The sequence below is a fragment of the Lepidothrix coronata genome, unplaced genomic scaffold (genome assembly GCF_001604755.1).
Source record: "Lepidothrix coronata isolate B3197 unplaced genomic scaffold, Lepidothrix_coronata-1.0 Scaffold0, whole genome shotgun sequence".
NCBI lineage: Eukaryota > Metazoa > Chordata > Aves > Passeriformes > Pipridae > Lepidothrix > Lepidothrix coronata.
In genome coordinates, this window is record NW_016690180.1 from 8,410,119 (window position 1) to 8,429,069 (window position 18,951).

Consider the following 18,951-nt stretch of genomic DNA (forward strand, 5'->3'; position numbering starts at 1 on the left):
CTTTACAAGTAGGGAATAAGGACCTCTGGCCTAAACTATTCATTAAACAAAATGCTGTGTTATAGAAGGTGATTAATAAAATGTTCAGTCTGCTTCAGGAAAATTCTGATTGCTAAAGGACACTTAAAATTTCTGAGATGTTTGGAACACGTCCATCTTTACTCCATATGCAAAAACTGCCAAAATCTGCCAATCATTAGCTCAGAGGATGAGAATACATTTTTTGTTGTCTGAACTTTTCCCATACAAATCTGTCCTTAGCAAAAAAAAGAAGACTGACATGTAGTGAGGAGGGATTGCTTATACTCAGGTCAGTTAAAGCTTCTGCCAGAGATACTAATGTCTTTTTTTATGGTGCATACTGTTATGCACAACAACTGCATATTAAAAGAAGAATGAAATTTCTTCACCATTTTATTCTTCTAACCATTGAACTGGCAGTGCTTCTTCATACTGTAGTAAGAACTCATTGTCTGTACCAAAAATTTCACATAACCTGATATAATACATATTTGAAAGATTAATTGTACTGTGTTAGAATCTAGCTGTGAAAGCACATTTTAAACACAAATCAGTAGGAAGCATTTTATTGTTCAGGAGTCCTTTGAAGACCTGGAAGTGTTCTCCTGTGATTTTGTGGAGATACTGCACTCTATACTGGAGGGTAATTTGGTTGTGTCCAAAGACAGCACAGATTTTTTCACATAGGAGAATATCTGCAGTTTGAATGAAACTAGTATTGGGTATTAATTTGAGTATCCTTTCTAGAGTCCAGATTTGCATTTCTTACGGAATGTTAGTCTTCACAGAAAAGTAAGCATTACACAGCATTTACCACAAAGTAGCATGTATATAGAATAGGAATTAGTTACAAAATTTTTGTGTAGCATATTTTGATAAATGGTGGCTTTTTATCACATTGAATATACTCAAAATACTACAGTAATTTCATATTTTTTCATTTATTTTGTATAGTAAACAGCAACAGGGTATTCACGATCATAAGTATAATAAATTTGGCACAGGAGGGAACATGGGATCGGTGGATATAGCACTGGGATGCAAAGGCGTGGATTGTATTTTGCTTTTCATAATCACTCTAAATGGACCATGACAAATTAATTTCACCTCACTGCCTTAGTTTCCTTTCATACAAAGCTGAGATCCCAATATTTCCTTTGAAAAAAATGCACAGAGGTCTTTAGAAAGATAAGTTAGTTAAGAACTATGTGAGATTTTATTACTGTTGTTGTAAATGGAAGAAGAAGGTGTTTGTCATCATTCACACCAAACCTCGGTTTATTCCCTATTTCCATCTTCTAAATGGGATGTTCTGAAATAAAGATCACCAGTGTGGATTGGATGGAGAGATTAGAATTACCTGTGGATCAATCAGAGATTTATCAGTGGAATCTTTCAAGGCTACAGCTCAGATTCTTTCCTACTCCTTACTACTTCCTACTTCCTTACTTCCTAAGCTGTTGCCATGCAGCAGGTGTGGGATTTTTTTGAAATATTGCTGTTTTGATTTAGGGGCATTTCATGTCTGCTTTTTTTTTTTCCAGTTTTATCTCTCTGTGATTCTTTTTATGTATATTGGAAGACAGTGAAGAAGCAGGACCTTTGAAGTTCTTTATTGATGGAAACATTGCAGAAAGTTCAGATTTATATTCTAATGATTTATGTGCAGGAATATTTGTCAAAAGAATCTGTAGGATGTATCACTCCTTTTGAATTTCAGTGAGATTTCAAAGTCTTACTCCCTCAGGCTCTTCTTCCTACTTCTTTATACCTCAAACATCAGTCTTATCATACATAGCAATGACTTACTGGTAAAGCCCCTCAGACAAAAACCACAATGAAGCTCTTAGGGCAATTGTTTTCTTTAATTACACTGTGTTTTCATCCAAGTTTCATATATTCCCCTTCTTCAAGCACACTGTTTCTGCTGCTCCTGATCCTCCATGATACTAAGCATTTTGTCACTTTTCCTGGTCTACAATTGAACTGATAGGTAAACTGTTGTTTTTAAGTGGGATTTTAAGTTGTATGATATTTAACAAATAAAACAACATATAAATCAGCAAATAAAAAGTACAACTGGCCATGATCTATCACAGAGAAATAAGCAAACTATTTGTCGTGAGACTGTCTCTGGTAGTGATGAGAGACTGTACAAAATCAAGTATAATAGCAAAGAAATACATGTTTTAGAGGTTCATAATTTTGTATTTCAGAGATATATTTACTAAAATATTATTAGAGATAATAGCAACTGGCTTTAAAGAAAGCCAAGCAAATTAATTTTCAGTATACTGTAAATTTGATTTAATATAATTTTGAATATTTATGATTATAATTAGAAAAATGACAAAATTTTATTGTATTTTATTGTAAGACGTCTTGGTAGAGCTGAAAATTGAGCTGGTAATTTTTGCCAGATTAGGTTATAAGTATTCATAATTTCCAAAATATGCACTTGTCACAGTTCCTAATGAGAACTGTTTTCTCTCCTGCCCCTACCGTGTTCCTTCAGGTGACAAAATTTTCTTTCTTTTATTCCACATGCTCTCCTTAGCCTCTGGCCCTGACCTGGAAAAGGTCCTCACAGCTCCTTGGCTCACAGACCAAAGGAGCTGAAGAGGCAGTCACTTGTCGCTGTCTAGTCAGCACTCCTTTTGTACCACTGTATGATTGACGGAGAAGAACCTTAAGCCTTGTTAATCAGCACACAAGGGAGCCAACAGAAAGTGATGGAGGCTGATAAGTTCCTTGAAGTCACTTCTATATTGAAATCACTTGAATATTTTATATTGGTTGAATTTTATCAGGACTTGTCAATTCAAAGATAATTTACTTGAAAATGGTTTATGTAAAATGGTTTATGAAGAGCAATTGCAATAGTACAAACTGTCGCAACATACAGATATTTTGAAGTCATGAGACCATTTTGTACCTGTCCAACAAAACAAAAAGGTAGCATTTGCTAATACACAGAATGCAGTTTCCTTCCAACGACGTTTTTATGCTCTTCCATTTCCAATTTATATGCTGTGCTGACAGTAGCAAAACACTAAATCAATTTCCAGATTCAATTTGAAGTTAGTGGATGAATTTACATTATCAATGTTTAATCAGTATCTTTTTTGTTTATTTGTTGCTTAGAACAACAGCAAAACCCAGTAGATGGGATGCCCAGCACTGGGTGACACAGGCATGTGGTCTAGGTTATCAGTCTGTTTTTGCCTGCGTTCTTTTCCCGGATTATACTGCCTTCCCAAGCTTAGGCATCAGAGTAAAGTTCCATAGACAGTGTGTGCCACCTGTCAGTCATCACCTATTGTTTCCTACCTATGTATTTTTCTTCATAAAATCTATACCACTACAGAGCCTTACATTCCTCTTTAGAAAATCTTCCTTATATCGTCCTGCTGGAATATATTGTACCCTTTATGGGTTGCCTTGTTTCCTTACTTCTAGTCTCAACCATTCTCTTGTGCTGTTGAAATGCTGGATTACTCTACAGCAGTAGATGCCACAAGAACTATTTAATGTCTTTCTGTATATTTTTTTCCTTACTTCTTAATATAAAATAGCTATGTTTACTGAAATTAGCCTTGTCACACACCCGCTGTTTATCAGGTACAGAAATCTAAATATTGGAAGTGTTCAATATACAAACAACAGCTAGCAATCATGGAGAAAGTCATACCCTTAATACATTGAATTCCTGTTTATTATTCTCAATATTATACAATTTTGTGTGGTGATCATTCTCACTTGACAATTTTACCACGGGAATTCTGCAAAAGAGCTTTTCTGTTTTGGTTCTCAGAAAGCAGATTAGTGTTTTGTTGTGTCAAAAAAGGCATATATTTATTCCATTACAGGAATACACAATAGATGTTTTCTTCCGTCAGAAATGGAAGGATGAGAGATTAAAGTTTAAGGGCCCAATGAACATTCTTCGATTGAACAACCTAATGGCCAGCAAAATCTGGACCCCAGATACATTTTTTCACAATGGGAAGAAGTCAGTGGCTCATAACATGACAATGCCAAACAAGCTCCTACGAATCCAAGATGATGGAACTCTGTTGTACACCATGAGGTAAGTCTGTTCATCAGTTCTCCACTCAAGCTATTTCTTGATGTGATTTTTTTTGAAGTAACAAATAAGGTTCCAGGAGGACTCTCCTTTGTTATATTTCTGTCCTAGCAGAAAGAAAGCTAAAAAAATGTGTTTGGTTTCCAGTTCTGTTAAAAGTCTGTTGGCTGATAATGAGTTAGATCAGTTTTCCTACATGTACCTCAGTTTTCATATCTCTGTAATGCATTAAAGATATTGACCACCTGCATAAAGTGCTTTGAGACCTTCAGATAGAGTTTACCCACTCTTAAAATTATTAAAATAGTATATGAGTTTTGCCTGTTACTGCACCCATGGTACTGACTATGTGAGCCCTTAAGCAAATTTATTAAGATCAGCCTCAATAAAAAAATCAAAGAATAAAGAGTTAATAAGGTCTCAAATTCTTTCCAGCAAGAGCTATAGGGAAAATATGTCTTGTTATAATAATTGTTTCTTTATATATAATTACAATATTTAGAGTTTTAATTTTTGCATCCTGTGCATCACTAGCAGCTACCATAAATATTTCGCTGGTAAAAAGTATTAAATTTACTTAGAAAATAATTTATGAAAAAATTATAAATATCATGTATACATAGATATAAGCAGGGTTTCTATAAGACCGATTTCTTCTTTGATTACTATTTTAACAATAATGTTACCTATATGGATTTTTTTGAAATTTCCAGAAGACCCTGCCTGACTTAGTTTCTTTCTTTTTCTTGGAGAATATTTAATAAATTGAAGTTGTTGTTCCTGTAGACTTAAAATCCTCAGCCTAAGCAAGATACAAAATGTGAGCTGCAAAGCAAACATGTACTGTGTGATTTTTTCCATGCAGCCGTTCTAGCATCCCTTAAGCCTGATTTTACTATGCAGCTCTGAATCCCTTACAATATTGAATGTTGATGGCTGGACTCCTAATGATGTTAGATGATGTAGTGGTTGGAGAGGTTCAGAAAAGTTTGCTGGAAGTCAATTGAGACACCATTTGTAGTATTTTTTTCTTGGGCTCAAATCAATATTTGAACTAGTATCTGTATAACCTGACTGAAATTCTCTTCCTCCAGGAGGTATTATAATCATATGCTATAAATAATAAGAAATACTATTTGAAACCATTATGAAACATAAGCTGAGTCATGTTAACTAAAATTAACTAAACATTTTTATGACTTGTAAGTATGTTGCTTCTCAGAATATAAGGTTAATGTGTAAACTGGTTTTATTGCCTAGATTTAAACAGCCTTTTTTTCTGTGTCTAAATAAAATGATTGCGTGATTTTTATCAGAGGCTCAGGCAGTTCTTTCCTTTGCCGTCAGGTGCTTCCTGATTCTTGTCTCTCTCTGCCCCTTGAATTCAGAAAAACATTCCTGGGGAGTGGGGGAATAGAAATATGGAATATTTTTGAGTGGAAGGTTGGGAGAAAGTAGCGAAGAATAAAAAGACTAGAAACCACTGGCAATACAGAGGGATGTAGCTGATGTTTCAGGCTGGATGAAGAGGAGCAAAGGCATCCAGAGAAAAACCTCTACCAAGAGGAGGCTTCCAGGATGGGAAGGAGAAAGAGACATTTTTTTCTTGTCTTTTTTTAAATTTTTTTTTTAAATAAAAATAATGAGAAAGTCTGTAAAAAAATTTCTTCAAATTGTTTTAAATTATTTTTTATTACAATAATTCCCATATATGATACTGGGATATTGCTGGGGGTTTTTTCACAAAATCAGCAAAAGTGGATGTACTGTTCACATACTTTTGCATTTATACATAAATCAAAAGAATAATCACAAGTAACATGGAGAATGAGTAGCAACAATCTTTTGAAAGAACGCAAATATTTTTCCTCTACATATTCCATTCAAACTAAAAAACTCAAATTCAGAAGACTCTGGAGCATAGTCCTTTGGCAAATTAACTGTATTTTATATGCTTTTATAATGAGCCTTTGAGAGCCATATAAGCACACATGTATCTCAGAATATTATGAGAAGAAAATTACTGTTCTTAATAACCTGCAATTACATAATTTATATTTGTCTTTAAATGGCCTTTGCTCATAGTTTTGAGGTCAGCTTTTTCAGATTTTTGATGTGATAAATTAATGCCTTCCAAAGGAACACATAAAAGGGAAGAAGCAAGAGCTGATCTAAATTTTTGTTAGTTTAATATAAAATTGCAATTTAGTCTCCTAAATCAGCATGCACTCTCTTCAGTTCTCTGGAACTGAATTTCTTGCCCTGCTAAATGACTTAAATGCATCTTAGTCTTTTGCCTTTTAGGCTTACAGTCCAAGCTGAATGTCCAATGCACTTGGAGGACTTCCCTATGGATGCACACTCTTGCCCACTGAAATTTGGCAGCTGTAAGTATATAATGTGAAGTATAGCCTTTGGTTAGTGAATCTCTAACATTGCTCAGCATAATTTTGTTTCAGTAAATTCTTACATGAGATATTTTAACCACGAGATGGTATTTTTAAAAATATTTGTAACCTGACACATCAAAATCCCTTTTTTCTATTCAGTGTTGTGTCTTTTAGTGTATTTTAAAGATTTCGTTACTCCAGTTAACAATAAAAACTCTGCACCTAATCAACACTGCACTGGTCTAGTTTTATTGCAGCGTGCAAACCATACTGATGAACATAGAACTGGACGCACATAGCCTGTGCAGTGTTAACGAAGAGCAGATCAATGACTTCAATAAATGTTTGTTTTCATTTATTAGAACATTTAGTTTCTCTTTATTGTTAATGATATTTGGTTTTATGCTCTCGTTCTATTGAAGGCAATAATGGCACCTTGAGATAAAAATTTTTACTTGTTAGTGCATCTGCATGTTAGAGACAGGTGGACTTTGATCTCACTACTGTTATTTTAACAACAGCATTATTTAATTTACTTATATTACAACCCTTCTTCTTCTTCTTCTTCTTCTTCTTCATTACATATGTTTTCTGGATTTCGTACACTAAAAGTTTTCTTTTCTTTCATTGGCTGCAGCCTGCATTCTCTGTTGGGCCCAGGAAAGGGATATTTTTTTTGAGGAAACAAGTTAATACCCTTAAATTCTGGCTGATTTCATAATAATTGTAGCAACCACAGGTTCCAAACAGGGGATATGCTGCCACTAAGGATATCATTAACCAGACGATCATTTTAAGAGCACTGTACACACTCTCCTCATAGCCCTGTGATATCTTTTTTCCCTGGAGTTAGGAGCAAATTAGACCAAGCCTGTGCTTCTGATGATGTTTCCACACTAGAGGGAAATCTTATCTATGGAGATTAGAATTAACACTGTTTGTATCATGGAGCCTTTTTTGCCCCCAAAGTATTATATTTCTAATACTTAATGCAGCCTAAATAACTAACACCAGAGATGTTAGCCAAAATTGTCTGCTGACTAATAATATTTACATAGGTGTGCAAGCAAGATATGTTTGATTTATAAGTTTTTGGAGGAAAAAAACACTGAAATGTAGCCTTAAAACAACTTTAAAAAATCCTGTAATAATGAAACATATGCCAAGAGGGTACTTTCTTCATTTGCATTCCTGAATTGATAACCCTTCTGACTTCATTTTTTTTCTTACCAGTTTGTTCTTTGTTCTCTGCCTATGGTTTCTGATTTTCTAATAATCCAGAGAATTCTAAATGTGAGCAATGTGATTTAAAAAACCCCCCTCTCTTTCACTTCTCTCGTAGTCATCTGTGCTCCAGCCTGTTGGCATATCCAGGGGACTCTTATTTCTGTTCATTTTGAAAGGCTTCACACACATTTTATTTCCTTACCTTTCATTTTCAGACAACTGTGCATTTTTCAGCTTTTATTCTGGGACAGAATCTGAATGATGAATAGTGGTGAAAATAAGCAGGAATCCTGAGGATTTGGGTTTAACTGAGGCAAGTTTGCCGGTGGTATATATTTGTCACAGCTCTTCATATGCTGCTATTCTTACACTGCTGGGAGGATCATCAGCATGTATGAATGTCTTTTTTTATAAGTAAGAGAAAAGCCAAACTGAATGTATGGAAGAAGCTGTAGTTTAATAGATCATCTTTCTTTATTATTTTCAAAAAGTCTAGTCAACAGTGGGGAGGATGTGGACAAATCAACAATTGGCCATATTGATTTGCATTTAGTGCTGATTTGCATTAAAGTAGAGATATTCTTGTGGAAAGATGGAAAGATAGATGGGAAGTGTTAAGAATCTCTATGTGCTACCCACCTGCTAGATTTTGTTAGTTATGCAATTTATGTCTAGTTGCATGAAGAAGCTTCTTTCTGATCCTCTAGAGATTTCTCAGGTATTTGCAGACCAACAGAAATTATGCTTTTCTCTTTCACTGCACTACAGTTATGGTGTAAGATTTAAAATGTACTTTTCTCAGTCATTCAAAATGAACACACAACTTTTTCCATCAGTGATTTACCCTTTTCCTTTCATGCACCATTTGCTAATAGAATATTTGGCTGGAAAATCTTCCAGAAAATACTCGATTTTTTTTGTTTCTTACTACAGTGACATTGTTGCTGTTTAAAATACAGCGTTGATTTGCTTTCATTCTAGTTTATTTTGACAGACCCCAGGCTAAATGTATGTTTGATCGTGAATGTACTGAGAGAGCAGCTGCTTAATGTCAGTGTGCACCCCAAAATGATAGCAGGGAGTGAGATTTAAGAGGGTAGGCAGGGCAAGGCACAGAGCCACTACAAGGGCACTGTCATTGACCCTGGCTTCCCGTATTTAAGTCTGAATTTCAGCTAATAACAAAATGCTTGTAATACATCCCCAAAGTTGACAGTAGGGACAATGAAAAGTCAGAACAACATAGCAATGAATTTTCAAAAATGTTGTGCGTTCTAAATCTTGCAAATTGTTCTTCTCATCTGCCTTACCAAAGTTATAGGATACATATAATACCTAATCTCCAAAAATTTTTTTAACAGTGTAAAAAAGATGTTGTTTGTAATTTCAAAGCAATAAGTTGTGGTTAATAAGATCACAAATGTTCCCATGCTGCAACAGGTATTTACTCTACGGTAAAGCTATTTAAACAGCCAAACATATTTTTTACTACATCATTTTAAACTGTTTTCGGTGAATTTTAATTTGGAAATTAACTGGGTATTGTAATTCTATGAGTTTTGATGGAAGCTGTTTAATTTAAATTGCTGACAAAATGTTTTACCTTGTTTCTCACAGATGCATACACAACATCAGAAGTGACATACATTTGGACTTATAACGCTTCGGATTCGGTACAGGTGGCACCAGATGGCTCAAGATTGAATCAGTATGACCTTTTAGGTCAAACAATTGGAAAAGAGACAGTTAAATCAAGTACAGGTTAGTAAAAGATATTTTGAAGAAAAAGGCAGTTGCTTGTTCTGAAGAATATATTTCTGGTGCTGTTAAAGGCTACTGAAAAAATTGTTGCAAAAGGTGATCTGTTAGGCATAGTCAATGTACTGTACAAGTAACACAAAACAACACTTTACTGATTCTTTCATATTAATAAGTAACTGGTGATAGCAAAATTGAGCTTGTCTGCAATGACTGTTTTTTAAATGCTGGCTGGAGCTCCATGTTGAATCCTTATATTTGTAACCCAAGTTTGGAATATTTGTTTAATTTCATATGGGGACACTTTTTGTCTATTAAATGATAAAACATATAGGTTTCCCTTCCATCATGTTTTTGGCATTAAACACTGTCTTATTCTACCACACTCTAGACTGTTTTCCTACATGTGCCATTCTGTGATGGGCTCCCACGACTGCTTTCAAACCATGATTAAGTTCTCAAGGAGCTGTTGTGTGAATGCAGAGTTGCTTATGTGCAGAAGCCTTCAGGGCTGAAGTTCTTCTCAGGGCATACAAAAGTTCCTGAAGGTTCCTTAACACTCATCTGTCGTGGAACTCAGTGGGAATAAGATATAGCTGTACTCAAAATCTTTCTCGTATTCTGTAGGATGCTTTCTATTACAGAATACTTTCAGTATAATATAACCCTGGCACATTTGGTTCACATAAATGTAGCAAACTTTCTCTTACCAAAGAAATGGACTTTCTTAAGGTTTTGTTTCATTGTATTTTGTTTGTTTGTGGCACCTAGGTGAATATACAGTTATGACGGCTCATTTTCACCTGAAGAGAAAAATTGGTTATTTTGTCATTCAGACTTACCTCCCCTGTATCATGACTGTCATTCTCTCTCAAGTGTCATTCTGGCTGAACAGAGAATCTGTACCTGCCAGGACAGTCTTTGGTGAGTATACTGAGTAGCATTAGCTCTGTTTGCAACAGCTGAAGATGCTAGGAAGTATTTTGGAAGTAAAGGCCTTTTTCATTCAAGTTAGTGTTTGTAGAATGTGCTATTATTTCTAGTCCAAACAGCTTTCAACTGCAGCTTACACATCTCCCGAGAATCCCAAAGATTTTGGAAATTAGTACATACAGAAGAACTGTCCATATATATCCTTGACCCTTTTAAGAGGAAAAAAAATTCACAGAATAGAAAAGGTATTAATGTTTTTATTTTAAAAGTAAATTTAGTAAATTTAGATGATTTTCTGAAATAACTTACCTTGATATTATCCAAGTATTTTGGTACTTGATAAATAAGCAGATTTCTAAATATATTTGTAAAGTAAGCAAATTAAATTTGAATTTGTTGAATTATTTGTGTTAAATTTTCCAAGCTGCAGTTCTTTTAAAGAAACCCTTTTCTGAGGGTCTGGACAACACATTTTCACTAATTCAAGTTGGAGTGTACTGTGAGGCAGTGAACAGCTTCAGCAAAGCAATATAATGGTGCTTCTCTTACAATAAGGTTTTGCTCTCTATTTAAGCCAAATAAAAAAACTCTTTCTTATTTGTTTATAATAAGAAAGTTCTTTTAGTTTATTTGCTTTTAGCGAAAAAGAGATTAGCACAACAAAAATAATGTCTATGTGGAATCAGCCATCAGAAATGCTGTATAAAATCATATGATTAGTCATCAGTAAACACCATGCACTCTTAAAAAAAATAGTCCAAACTCAAATGCATATTAAGTATGATGTACAACAAAGCACTTACTATCGCTCCTGGTAGAGAAAATATCACATAAAACATTGTGAAAATTTCGGGTTTGAATATGAGCCTTGTTGAAGTGAAATGAAATGGGTCAGTGGTTTCAATGGGACCAGAATTCTACCATGGTTTCCTTCTTCAAAATCTTCTATGAATTTAGACATTTTGGCTTATGAAAATGCACATTCCTGTTTCTAGCCTTGCAAATACACTGTCAAATCCTTCTATATCTCTGTCTTTGCCCTTTTCTGTACCTGTTTCTATACACTTAGGACAGTGTAGCTATTTTCTCCAAAAAAAGTCTCACATCTACTCTTTCTAAAATGTTCTTTCTGTTATTGTGTCACTGTAAAAAGGCACTCCATCAGTAACAAGGCACTAGGATAATTTTCCTGAAATTTGTGTCTCTTCTTGTACACTTCTTTCTTGTTCTTGATTTATTTTTTGTTTAATTTATGGGGGTTTTTTAGAAATAAGCAACATCTGCATGGCAGCCTGTTGCTTTACTCTCCTGAGGATTAGTATAGTATGGATAATGAACAGTGGCCTGCTTCAGGATGTTTTGAGGGAGCTGTATAGGATGGCTGCAAGAACAGAGCCACAGCACTCAGTGCCATAAAACTTGAAATCTGTTTATTAAGCACGATGGGTATACGGAGAAGATAGCATTTTCTATGGCAGTATTTTATTCCTGCCACACAGACATGGACCTCGTTTGCCACTCAGGTCTCTGGCCCCTCCAGGCCAGCTTAGACTGGCACCCTGAACCCAGGGAAACAAGACACAAGACAGGTTTTAGGCTCTACCTGATGGAGCAGCGTAACCCTGGCATGCAGCATTTCACCTCAGGCTTAGCCTTTTGCATTGGGTTGTGTTGGGTTAGATTGTCCCTGAGGAGCTATTTCTTAACATTCTTTTATGCTCTAGATGAGGTTGTCAGCTTAAGCTGCCAATGGCCTGTCTAAATACATATCCTTGGGTGAATCTCCCAGTCTTTCTCCATACCTACTGGCAGCATTGTCACTGGGATTTCTGATACCCTCTGTTCTCCTGCCTAAATGTATTACAAAAGTGTGAAGTTAGCCACAGTTTCATAACAAAGTTCATATATTGCTTTTTACTGTTTTATGGCTGTACCGAATGATTCTTGACAGAGCTGGGGAGATGCGCTCAAGGTTTTGTTTGGATAGTACTTTCAGGTGGACTTCATCCAGTGACATAAGAAGCCCACACTACAGTTAAGTTAATAAAACAAGCTACTTTCAGCAAGGAATATAAAAATCTTAGGAGATTTTTCCTTTACACTTTTATGGATCGTACTTAATTTTTAGTTTTTATATGGAGTAGTCACTTGTTAGATACTCATCTTTGCATTGTATATTAAATATATCAATATTAAAATATAATTAAACAGAAGTTATTGGTTTTGGGAATGTGTTTTTAAAATCAATGAGAATCAATGAAACATTTATTTCAAGTGCCTTCTTGAGAGCTAAGCAATAACTATTGGAATACTGTTCCTCTCCAAGAAACATAACTTCTAGTTATTCAAAGCACCACTTAGCATTTATTATTCCATGCGTGAAAGAAGTTACTTTTCTTTTCCCTTTCTATTCTCTTGCAATGTAGTTTCAAGTTCTAGGTTAACATTAAGGGCTTGGTATATATTTAATGTTGTTGACCTACCCTATCCCAAGTGAATTGTGGCCTAATGTTATATTGCTTCAACTTTGCTTTAAATTATTGGAAGAGGAAAGCTTTGTCATCATTGATTAAATAAGTCTTGAATATGTTTTCTGTAGCAGATAAATCTGAAAAGCTTTTGATTGCATTCTTAATGAAAGAGAATGAGCCTGGTTCATAATGCCTTCACTTAGTGCAAGATTACAATCTGTTTCATTTAGTAATGTGTTTATTGTTATGCGTTTAGTGTCAACAGTATTAGCAAAACTAATCTTGTTCATCTTATTGAATTTTCACTTCATTTTTAATGGGTCATAGCATTTAGAAGCATTATGTGTTTGAATAGCAGCATTACATGCAGGTGACAGAAAATCAGAAATTAGTTTTCTTAGTGCTACAGTTATCTGTGTTTTAACTCACACAGAGTATCATTAAGGATGTTAAAATAATGTAGCTAGATATATAGCCTTTGTTAACTGAAGCAAACAAGAACAAAAATTAGTAGTCATATTACTATGTAGTATATTGTCCAAAATGCAGAATTTTAAATTTGCATAGCTATGTTCTTTTGTCAGCTCACTGTGATAATTTATTGTTATGCTGTGTTCCTGTGTCTGTGTTTTTGTTTCTTCTTGATGTGGGTCCTTTCCATGGGGTGCAGTCCTTCAGGAACAGACTGCTCCAATGTAGGTCCCCTGTGGAGCCACAGGTCCTGCCAGCAACCTGCTCCAGTGAAGGTTTTCCATCGTCTCACAACCTCCTTCAGGCATCCACCTCTTCTCTTGTGGGGTCCTCCATGGGCTGCAGGTGGATCTCTGCACCCTGTGGTTCTCCATGGGCTGCAGGTGGACAGCCCCTTCTCCATGGGTTGCAAGGGAATTTCTGCTCTGGTGCACCAGAGCACCTCCTCCCACTCCTTTTACACTGACCTGGGTGTCTGCAGAGTTGTGTCTCTTACATATTCTCAATCCTTTTCTCTGGCTGCTATTGCTTTTGTGCAGTAATGTTTTTTCTCTGTCTTAAATATCCCATCGCAGAGGCACTGCCACTATCACTGTTGGGCTTGGCCTTGGCCAGCAGTGGCAGGTCCGTTTTGGGTTGGCTGACATTGGACCTCTCAGCCATAGGGGCAACTTATGGCAGCTTCTCACAAAAGCCACCCCTGTAGCCCCCCACTACCAAAATCTTCCCATGCAAGTGTAACTTTTTAATTGTGCCTCTACAGAAAGAGGAACCCAAAGTTTAGATTTTTTCTCTGGTTATTTTTACATGAGAATTGAATAATAGACCCGTCTTTTTGTGCAATTCTGTATATGCAAAGTACCTTTTTCCATTTTATTGAAAGAAATCTCAACTGTCTTTATTTCTCCTTTCACATGCTGCAGATTATCTTTTGTGACTGTGGAGATAGCCCACCACTCACGCCTTCAGTTTATAATTTTTTAATTGGGAATTTCTGCTAACTGTAGGCATAACACTCAAGTAGTAGGCACTGGACACTGGAAAACTCTAACCCTGAGTGAGAGACTGAGATGGCTGAAAACAAACTAATATGTCTTCTCAGCTCAGTGGTGTGTGAAGGCAGTAGCTCATATTCTGTAGTGACATAATTACATGCAATTTTACTGAAGTTGGGGTAAATAGCACTTGCCATTCAACTTTGGGAATAAGCTTGGCTGTTGATGGATGGGGAACTTTGTTCCATTGCTCAGTATTTGTTCCATGTTGCTCAGTGAAGCAACATGAACACCAGCTTCACCATGTGTATATGTAGCTTAACTGACTGACTGAATACAACGTTTCTGGAAATAGATTATGTTCCTTGCCTCCCATGCCATTTAAAGAGACTGTTTTGTGTTGTTCTTTTAGTAAAAAGGGTAGACAGAACACTTGAGCTATTTTCTATAATCTTTCTCTCAATGGTTGTTCAGACTTCTCTCCTGCTGCTTAAGCAAAATCATTGTACAGTCCTTTTGCATTGCATTTTCTAGTAATAAATATACATTGTGTAAATAAAAAACAAACAGGATGGTGTATAGCCAAATGTTATGGTGCAAAATTTACTTTAAAATTACTCTATCCCCAGAATTTTTAAGCTTTTGTTTACACCTCTAACCATTTGCTCCTGGAGTGATGAAATGAAATAGTAATCTGTATCTCTAAAACAGACAACAGTCTTTTCTTTCTGCAGTTATTTGTATTTATGAATCTATTTGGGTTTTGGACCAGGTTGAGATATCTAGTTACCAAAAAACACTTGCAATTACTATTTAAAAAAAAAAAAAAAGAGAGGAAGAGTGAAACAATAGAGCAATGACATTAACTTCCTAATTTAAAAAAAAAGCAATTTATCAATCCTTCTGTGATACGTTCTTCAACCATTCTGTATATCTTTGCAAACTGCTGTGATGAAAGGATAAAATAGTGGGAAGACATTAGATAGCCTGATGTTATAAGAAGTAGAGCTCATTTTAAATATTTTGTATAAATTGTTTGCAAAGTTGAAGTACCTCTTTTGTTACAGAAATCTCCTTTGGTAACTCATTAATTAGGCCTTTCAAAGGAGGTTTCAACATTCTAGCACAAGAAGGCTAAGTCATGATTAGTGTACTAAAACCTCTTCAAATTAGAAAAATCAGTTGATATACAAAAGGTGAAATTAGGTTCCAAAAAACCTTGTCCCTGCTGAGAAGTAGCCTGACTTTTACACAGAAATGTGGACATGAACTAGTCATCATGACATATGTCATATGTGCTAGCTCCTCCAATATCCACTGTATGTTTTTAATTATGCATTTCTACTTTTTTAGATTATCTATTTTATAAACATAACAGAGCTAGTATTTTCCACAGATATAAGTTTAGTTCCAGTGAAAAGTGTTAAACTTGCAGCCCTGGAGATGGATTTTCTCTCTCCAGTAAGCAGACGCTGCTTCAAAAGCAACACCCTAAAAAAAATCCCGGGCAATCAAATAACTCCAGTCTTGCTCTGAATGGATAAATCTGTGGTGATAGAAGATATTTAGCTTTTGTAGATGTGGACTGCTGAGAACAAAACTTGTAAGGATGTTGGGAGATATTTACTCTCTACTATAAAAATGCTTGGTCCTCTTCAGAGAAAGGAAATGCCAATGGTTTATTTTTTGGGCTTTTTTAAAGACTAACTGATGATTACTCCTGGTCTCTTATAAAATTTTACCTATCTATTTCCTTCTGGCATCCATTCAGTGCCACATCTGATGGGTGTTGGGCTATAGGAGATAGTTCTTGACTTATATATAAACTGTGATCTTTCTACATTTTTGGGAAATATCATGCAATCTTTCCATGGCATTTTAAATATACTTTTTTCCTCTAATATTTTGAGTACTTCGTTGTAGGGGTAAAATCTACTTGCTGTTTCTTATACCAATTTTAGTTCACTAGTGTTATGAATTAGATAAGCAATGAAGGATTGTTTTCAACTGGTCAGTGTATGGTTTTGTGGGGTTTTATGTCTTTGTGAAATAAATGAATTTGTTGACAAGAAAACCGTATTCCTCCACATTAATAATTTTTCAATCCTCTCAGGTTTAGCAGTGACAAGGAGGCAGATTATTTCAATTCAGTTTTTTTCATAAAGAAGACTTGATAATACTGATTTTTGAAATTAATTATAACGTGCAAAATCATCTGTCTTTTGTCTGAAGAATAACAGCAATGTAAAAAGACTAGAGAATCCTAACTGTCAGGTATCACAGATTAAATTTTCTGTTCAATTTCTTCACACTAAATTCAGGTTAAAAGATTGAACATAACTGGATTTACAGAATGAAGGAATAAATGAAAGTATGTTGGCAATGGTCTGACAGCGTACTGCTTGATTAGCATTTGGGTCACAAAGTGGTGTGACTTGCTGAATTGTTTAGAGAAATTGTCAAGTGGTAGCAAGATACAAGATGCAAATTTGTGATGTTTTAATTGAGACTAGGAAAGATCAGCAGAAGATTGGTTTATTCTGAAAGGTAGGACTTAAACAGAGCAGTACCTTAGCAACTGTATATATTTACATGTAAATGAGGTCACCTTATATGTGAGAAACATACTTCCATATAATTGTAATGATTTATCTGCAGCTCAGATGTGATAACGTTAAATGTAAGATAGGCTGTCTTTTCTTTAGGTGCTGAAAATAATTAAGCTATATGTTCTGTAAGTGTTAGGAGAGAACAAGTTCTTTACAAAATATATTGTCTGCACTTTTTTGTACCATATAGTATGACAGCTGCTTCCTTTTCATTATATAGACTAGTAGATTCCAACAGTGTCATGGCTGATTCCAGGCCAAATCCACTTAAATTTATGGAGGCTGAAAAACGGCAATTAGGGATTTATGTTTGCTAAGGTGTCTGGATACTGTGTGACTCAGTAGGATGCTTCCATGCCTTGTTTTCTCTGCTGCACAGACCTTTGGAAGCTCAGCAAGAGACAGTAGCACTGAGACTGAGTCCACTTAGCTTTGCTCTGCCACCCTTTGTAGCACCCTCAGAGATGGAGATTCCTTACTGGAGGGATGGAAATTGCAAAGCCTGAGGAGGTCTCAGTAGGTGTAATTGCTGCCTCTCTTCCCTTTCACACAGTGATTAAAATTGGTTCTCTTGTAGCAGAAGGAAAGTCTGAGCTATGTCAGTCCTTCAGAACCCAGGTGACAGATTGCTGACAGCAGAAGATCTGACTTAGGAAGAGTGACTTTACTTTCTCTTGGGAAGCCTCTTACAACAATTTTATGAGTGTGTATTTGTTGAAGCTGTGATGTGCATATATTTCTGCCATGGAATTCTCCTTTGCCTGTCATAATGGAGTGTGGGCTTACTGATCTGTGCTAAGTATATCACTTTGTGTTGCTTTTAATTCTGGAGATATATTAATGGTGACAAAGGGAATAGTTTAGTTTGTCTAAGTGGTATTCAGCCTGAGGTGGGAGAACTGATTTACTTAAGGAATGGAGACTGCATTTGTGGTTATGGGTTTCTGCTTGCTATATTTGATTCAGAAAAATGTTCTTCTCTTCCTTTCCTCCCATGTATCTTTTTTTCTGATTTTTTTTTTTTAGTATAATTCCTGATTTCCTGCTGGGTCCTCATTATGTAAAAAGTACTGCAAAATGCTTCTAGTAACTGCCACAGTGAATGAACAGTCTTCCTGGATCATCAAGTCTTGTTTTCTGACACATAATATAGTTATAATAATCTGACATTTCAAATCAATGCTGTTCTAGAAAATAATCCATGTTACCTGAACGAAAACTTATCTTGTTTATTTATTCAACTATGTCACTGGATGGTTTGAGAGACAGTTACTGGCAAAAAAAATAAAACCCCCAAAACCCCCCAAACTCCCGATATTCATCAGGGAAGTTTAGACAAAAAAATTGAACTAGAATACTTCAGAGAAATATCCAGATGTAACCTTTAATATAGTTCTGGCAGTTTATCACCAACTTAGATAAGCAGATTTTCCTTTGCGTTTCAAAAACATACCATAACAGTTTTTGGCTTGTATTTTTCTTAACATTCAAAATCCAAGAAAAAATGTTGATCTTATGTTTTTTGTCCCCTTGCAGGAGTAACAACTGTGTTGACAATGACAACACTAAGCATCAGTGCTCGAAATTCACTCCCCAAAGTAGCATACGCAACAGCTATGGATTGGTTTATTGCTGTTTGTTATGCATTTGTATTCTCTGCATTAATTGAGTTTGCAACTGTAAATTATTTCACAAAACGAGGATGGGCCTGGGATGGGAAAAGTGTAGTGAATGATAAGGTAAGTCCTAAGGAAATAGTCCTATTTCCAGTCAATTGCACTAAACCAGCTGTAATACGTTGTTTTGATAAAATAGGCTATATAAAAAAAGTAATACATGGTTCTTTAAATCAAAAGAATGTGGGTGTATTTTCTGTCTTGAATAAAAACATATCTTCCCTGATGTAGCAAATCCCATTTGGTCTCACTAATCCAGATTTAGTTATCAAGCACTTTTTTTTTTTTTTTTAAATATTGGGAGCTGTCTGCC

General features: G+C 35.4%; 1 protein-coding gene across 2 annotated transcripts in view; it reads left to right on the top strand.

Annotated features, from left to right (window-relative positions):
• Positions 1 to 18,951, top strand: part of GABRA2 (gamma-aminobutyric acid type A receptor alpha2 subunit) — a 63,133-nt gene that overhangs the window by 33,704 nt on the left and 10,478 nt on the right. Inside the window, exons 5-9 of one of the 2 annotated variants that reach the window (XM_017805408.1) lie at positions 3,891 to 4,111; positions 6,413 to 6,495; positions 9,343 to 9,486; positions 10,255 to 10,407; positions 18,499 to 18,701. In XM_017805408.1, coding sequence (XP_017660897.1) covers positions 3,891 to 4,111; positions 6,413 to 6,495; positions 9,343 to 9,486; positions 10,255 to 10,407; positions 18,499 to 18,701 — 804 coding nt within the window. Of the gene's footprint in view, positions 1 to 3,890; positions 4,112 to 6,412; positions 6,496 to 9,342; positions 9,487 to 10,254; positions 10,408 to 18,498; positions 18,706 to 18,951 lie in introns of both variants that reach the window. The other variant, XM_017805414.1, reaches the window with a different exon arrangement.